At 34.0% G+C, this 6,443-nt stretch overlaps 1 protein-coding gene across 1 annotated transcript in view; it reads left to right on the top strand.

Annotated features, from left to right (window-relative positions):
- Positions 1 to 6,443, top strand: part of Agbl4 (ATP/GTP binding protein like 4) — a 1,438,400-nt gene that overhangs the window by 584,460 nt on the left and 847,497 nt on the right. Inside the window, exon 4 of the mRNA XM_017797967.1 lies at positions 6,156 to 6,250. Within this exon, the coding sequence (XP_017653456.1) occupies positions 6,156 to 6,250 (95 nt within the window). The remainder of the gene's footprint in view (positions 1 to 6,155; positions 6,251 to 6,443) is intronic.

The following is a 6,443-nucleotide window of genomic DNA, read 5'->3' as shown; positions in this document are numbered from 1 at the left end:
TGTGTGTGTGTGTGTGTGTGTGTGTGTGTGTGTTACTGGGAATTGAACCTAGGACTTTATGCATTCGAGAAAAGTGTGTTTCTACTAGTTATGTCCAAAGTAGTCGTATTTTTATACTCTTATTGCATACACACAATGTGAAGTTGTCACCTCTTCCTAGAGAACATTTGCTTTTATTTGATGTCTTTGTCTTTCATTTTGTTTTCTGATTCACTGTTTTTTTTTCTAAATTATTGAGCTTTTGTAGTTTTATACAATAGCTCTTAATCAAATTTAGGCCCCCTCCCCATCCATGACACCTCCCAAGCCCCCACTGGACCTCATGTATTCTGCCATACATGTTAAGTCCCATCCAGTCAAACATTTGTACCCAGATGTCCTTCAGTGTAAATTTGTCTACCAGAATCTAGTCAGCCCATATAGAGAATCTATGTAAGGCATACTCTCATCCAGCATCAATCAGTCTACAATAGTTCTCAGTCTAGGGCCAGGCCACCACCCATTTCTCTCCTCCCCTCTGGGCTCTTGTTTAATTGAGTTGACGTGGGTCTGTGCTCGATGCCACCATTGCCACAAGTTCACATGTGCAGATGGAGTTTATTGCGCTTCCATAGAGATCAGTGGATGAGGTTACTTACAAGAGGGTAGGTGGTATCTCTTCCCCATCCTGGCATGGGTTGACTTTCCAGCAGTGATCCAAAATGGCGAGGACCCATGGCTTATGGCATGTTTTCATCTATATACCTGTAGTCCTCACCACTCATAAGTTAGGGCTGACTGATTGCGTGGAAGGAGTGACTGATTCTCCCTGCCCCTTCTTTTCTTGCAGAAGGTTCACAGTCAAGTTTATAATCCTAGACAAGCAGGTGCAACCAAGTTTGGGAAGAAGGCTTCTGTCTATACCTTGCCAGTCTAGCTTTCCAGTTGGAGGACTATTCTATATAACAGGAATTATTACTATGCATTGTTTCAGATGCTTTACACTGCTTTTTCTTTCCTTTTCCTTCTCACTTGCCATACTTGTTCTGTTATACGGACAATGTTTTCTTTACTGTATTTTCCAAATTATTCATTTGTAGTTCGACCTCCATTTCTATTATTAAGTAACTGTTCTTGAATTTTTGTATGCTTTTTGACCTAGCAATATAAAAACTTAATCACTATTCCTATCTTTCTTTGCAACAATGTACTTCTTTTCATTTCAACCACATCTAAAATATATATGGTATTGATGACCAATATTTTCAAGCAAACTTTTCAGCTTTCCCTGAATTTATATCATGTTAATAGTTTTATGCAGATGTTTCTTACATAGATTTCCCTGTTTCTCAGTTTTGTGGCCTCTTGCTATTCTTACACTTCCTGTTCACTATCTCTTCCTCCAAACTACATTCTATAGTAGTTCCTTTAATTGTCACCTGTTGTGGCCAAACATTTTATGTTTGATTTTCCTGAAAAAGTATTTTGCCCTTAGTTTTGGATGATAGCTTTGATGAATTTATTAAACTTTTCCCAGGCATGTGCATTTTTCTCTGGTTTACTTTAAAACTATTGTCTTCATTTTTGGTGTTCTGAAGTTTTATTATGACGTATCTATAAGTTACATTGAACTGACTTGTGAGTCCTAAATAGGAATATTTTTGTGTTTCATCAATTCTGAGAATATATTCAGCCGTTTTTCAGTTTTGCCTCTGCCACTTTATGTTTTCTCTCATTAGATAACTTTTTAATGAAGTGGGTTTGGAACTTTATTTCTTTGTTATCCATGTCTTGTTAGTATTTTCTATCTTACTTGCTCTGTCTCCCTCATTCTGTATATTTCTTCAGCTGTTCCTTACAATTTGTGGTTCTTTTTTGCAGTGATATCTATTATACATTTTAATCTGAGAACTGAATATTTAAATTCTACCATATTTTAAGAGTGATTTTTTTATTGTTCTCTTATATTTGAAACATTCTTTTAAATTGCTAGTCACATAAATTGTTTTTTGTCTGCCAGAGGTTTATGATCTAAAGTCTTGTGGTCTGATTCAGCTATTTGTTCTCTGACTTATTGTTCCTCTTAGTATCAATTATTTTTTCTGGTATTTTACAAACTTGTGTAAAAGTTTAGTCTCTGTTGACTTTATTTATGAAAATCTTACATGCCTGGGCCAAATATTCTGTGTCATCAGCATTCTGCAGAGGTGTCAGTATTGCAGAAATATTCATAATATTCAATTTATGGATAGTCTAGATATCTATCGGTACACAAAGGAATAAAGAAAATGAGGTATATATATTACGTCATTTTATTCTGCAATAAAATTTTCAAAATTATGACACCTTCAGGAAAATAATTTGAAGTGGAGATCATCATATTAAGCAAAATAAGCCAGATTCAGAAAGACAAGAATCATGTTTTACTCTCACATGTGAATTACAGATTTTATATAGATAAATAAAAATAATTATATAATATATAATAATAACATATATATGAACACATACATATGACATGGACATTAGCAGGGCTATCTGGGAAAAGGACTGGGACTCACAGAAGGGGATATGAGAAGGGGAGAAGTAAAGGATGGATGTCATCAATATATATGATATATTTAAATTAAAATATCTTGATGACACCCATCACTATGTACAAAGAATATACACATACACACACACATATATATATATGTATGTATATATATAATCAATAAAAATAGAACAAATAAATGTAAAGAAAAACAGCTATTGTACTAAATGCTTTGGTTTTATTTAGAGAAAGATATTGGATCACCAAACATTGAGCATCTATTTACTCATATAATCTAACACTCCTATAATTATTTTGTCAGGATACCATTAGTTTTCTAGTTTTAGAAGTAAACAATCAATATCCAGAGACTGGGATATATGGCTATGTAGGAGATATGAGAGTGCTTGCATGGATTGGTAGAATGCTAGTTCTGGGTTCTCTTCTCAGCATTGCAACAGAACAAACCAAACCCAACACGCAAAACTCAGGTATCTGTAAAAGAAAAATTAATTTGTGCGAGCTCACAGAAGTGAGAAATGGGTTTCAATATCTGAACTCTGTGGCTGTAACGTCCATTACCTTGTTATTGCTTAATGAATTTGATTCACATTCGACTTCTGTTGATTATTTTAGTTTAGTTAATTTCAGTATCTTTTAATTCTTTTGAAGTCATTGTGTTAGAGTTGTGTCCCCTGTGACACATATGTGAGGCAAATAGTTTAAAGGTAGAAAGATTGACTTTGGATTAGCAGTTTCAGAATTATCGATCTGTTTCCTTAGCCTGGTCCCTTTGGGCAGAGGTAATACAGACCATCAAGCCTAGGGGTAATATGCTAGAAGATACTGGCCACTTCCTGGAAAACAAGAAGCAGAGAGCTATGGAAGAGCCCAGGGATAAGATACCTCTGTTTTTCTAGAGAGCTCCCCCAGTGACCCATTTCCCCCACCTAGGTTCCACTTCTTGCTTTAAACCACTTTCTGATAATGCCATCATATTATGAATTTAAAAAGGGATTAATATACTGTTTAGCTTAGAGCCCTTAGGATCAATCCACTACTCTAAAGCCTATCAGCTAGCAAACAAGGCCCCAATACACCATTTTCATAATCAAACTATAACAATGATAACAAAGAATTTCTGTTAAGCATATCATTGTTCTCTAAACAAATGAGACAGTGTGTCAAATGTCAGTCTCTGGTGTTGGAGTCCAAGGGTCTATAGTTCATAAAACCTCTTCAGGTAATTCTGATCTTCACCGAATTGCAATATTCAAACTACTGAAATAATGTGAATGAAGTGCAAAGTCAGAATTTGGTGCATAGTGAGTGCTTAGAATTGTTAATTAATATTTTTACCATAAGATTTCTTACATTGATTCCAAATATCTTTGATTCTTATGACCAAATGCTACCTTGCTAAATGAATAGAATTTTTTTTCTTTTAAATGCATGTTTAGAGATTATAGGAATAATTAACCACAAAAAGTTAAGGACCTTTATGGAATGAACAATTTAAAACTTAAGGCCTAGTTCTACCAGCTAATTGTTTAGATATTATTTTTCATGGGATAAAGGTAATATACCTGGATCTTGTTAGTTTTAACTGTCTCATTGTCAAAAATTGGTCTAAAATATACAATTTTGTTTGTGGGTAGAATAGATAAGTAATATAGAATGTTTAAAATAACTGGGAACTTTCAAAGTACATGTAGAAAGATGTTAATAATTAATACACATTCCACTCTATATCCCACTTATTACAGCTTTATATGTGCATATAACTTCTTTATTATCTTTTGCCTTCTATTTACAATTTATCTAGATCCTGAAAATGCAATATGGATTCCAAGTTCACTGGAAATAGATTTGACACTTGGGGTCTCAAAACAGAAAGGGGATTATGGTTCAAAGACCATTTGTCCCCTGATATTGATTTTCCTAAATCAGATAGTAGCCAAGACCTTGGGAAAAGTAATTGAACTGACAACCAGCAGGTCTAGGTTATTAATAATGGAACAGCCTTGGACATTCTTGATGACTTAATTTGATGGAAGAAGAGAAGTATGAAACTGAAATGTCTGGAGTTGGGGTTAATGGCTGGTTCTCTGAGGAGAAAAGAAAACACAAGTTACTCATAAGAGCTTATTTCATGGACAAAGCATTTTATGATTGTCCCAAATACAAGGACCAATCAAGGACCAAGGAAGTGGTCATGATTTTTTTTTATTTTTAAGAAAACAAAATTTAAATGCTTAAAATTTGCTGTCATAGTTCCTTTGTTTGACCTTATTCTTAAAAAACAGATTGAATTAGGATTATACAATTTTGAAAACTTAAGCAACTCCTTGAGAGTAAAACTCATGACTATCTTATGCTTTTATGCCCTGCATTCAAATATCAGTTCTCTCATCTGCTGATTGAATGGCTTTGAGCATGTTGAGCAAATTTCTGGGATTTAGTTTCCATATGTGTAAAATAGAGATATGGTTATAGGAGCATATGAAAGCATATAGGTTCATAAATTCTATAACATGTGTAACATGAATGATTGTTGGTCGAAGTAGTCTATGAATTTTGATGCTTCATCTCATTCACTCTATGTGGATTGAAAGGCCAGGCCATAGTGAGCTCCGAGAAACTTCTTTACTTTCTATATTCCGCATGCTTTAGCTCTAATCCTTATGTATCTTGCAATATATCAGTAGTCTTGTGTGCGTTTCAAAACAGATTATCTTTCTTTCACAATTTATCTTCAGCTATTGCAATAACAAACAAACAAAAAACAAAGAAAATCCCCAAAACTTGTTTAGTAAAACAAAGATCTTATCTTTTTATCTATACCAACCCCCTAGAAAGGCCATAGAAATCTTGAATACTCAACTCTCCAATTTTAAGGGTCAAACTCCAGGATGAAAGCATATTTACCTAAGCCCCTATAGCTCTACAAATGTATGCTGAAATTAGGGAGAAACCCAGTACCCTGGACCTATACCTGAAGGTAACACAAAAAACACATGGAAGAGGCCATATATTTCTAGAAATTGTCAAAGGAGTTTCAAGTAGTTGGTGAATATTTTAGTTATAATTTCGTACTGAGTATCTTAGTCTCATTAAACTTCAAAAGTACTGCTAATTAGCCTTATTATATTATATATTTCCAGGAAAATTGTAGGTCATCCTAGAGACAGAGGACACAATATTACCTGAAACATATAGTATTTTATATTACCAAACAAGATTCCAAACACTGAACATTCATTAACTTCTTTATTTCTCACTGAAACCCCATTAGGTAAGTACTATTATTCTCATTTTTCAACATGGGAACCATTGCCAACTCATGATACTGAAACAAATTCATACAGCCCTAAAGTGATAGTGTTGAGATTAAATGTCAGACTTCTAGGGTTCCAAAGTTAATGACTGGAAATCAACTACAGTAATTCCAAAGAAACATAATCACTAAACTGGCAGGCTAAACTGACACAAACACGTTAAAATCCTGTCAGTGCTATTGTTTTGTGGGAAGATAGTCTTACATGGTTTCCTTTAACCATATTTATGATTTTCTGTCTTAATTATCAGGGAGTAGCAATCTGTGTACCATATATTTCTGAGGACTTTTTTTCTTTTACAGAGAGTCATTTTCAACATTGTTAACTTCAGTAAAACCAAGAGTCTTTATAGAGATGGGATGGCCCCTATGGTGAAATCTACCAGTAGACCAAAATGGTAAGTGACCCACCCAGTGGAATCCCCATCTGGGTGGAAGATTTGACTCAGAATTCAATTTTTATTTATTTGTTTATTATTTATTTTGGGGAAGAAGTATTTCATTACAACTTTAACATACTCAATAACAATTTCCAGAGCAAAGATACATCTCTTTCAAAAGTGGCTATAAAACTTTTAGATTCACAGTTGA

This window comes from Nannospalax galili, unplaced genomic scaffold (assembly GCF_000622305.1).
Source record: "Nannospalax galili isolate Female #2095 unplaced genomic scaffold, S.galili_v1.0 scaffold655, whole genome shotgun sequence".
NCBI classification, from domain to species: domain Eukaryota; kingdom Metazoa; phylum Chordata; class Mammalia; order Rodentia; family Spalacidae; genus Nannospalax; species Nannospalax galili.
The sequence above is the reverse complement of the archived record's forward strand: the minus strand, read 5'-3'. Positions and strand labels throughout refer to the sequence as shown.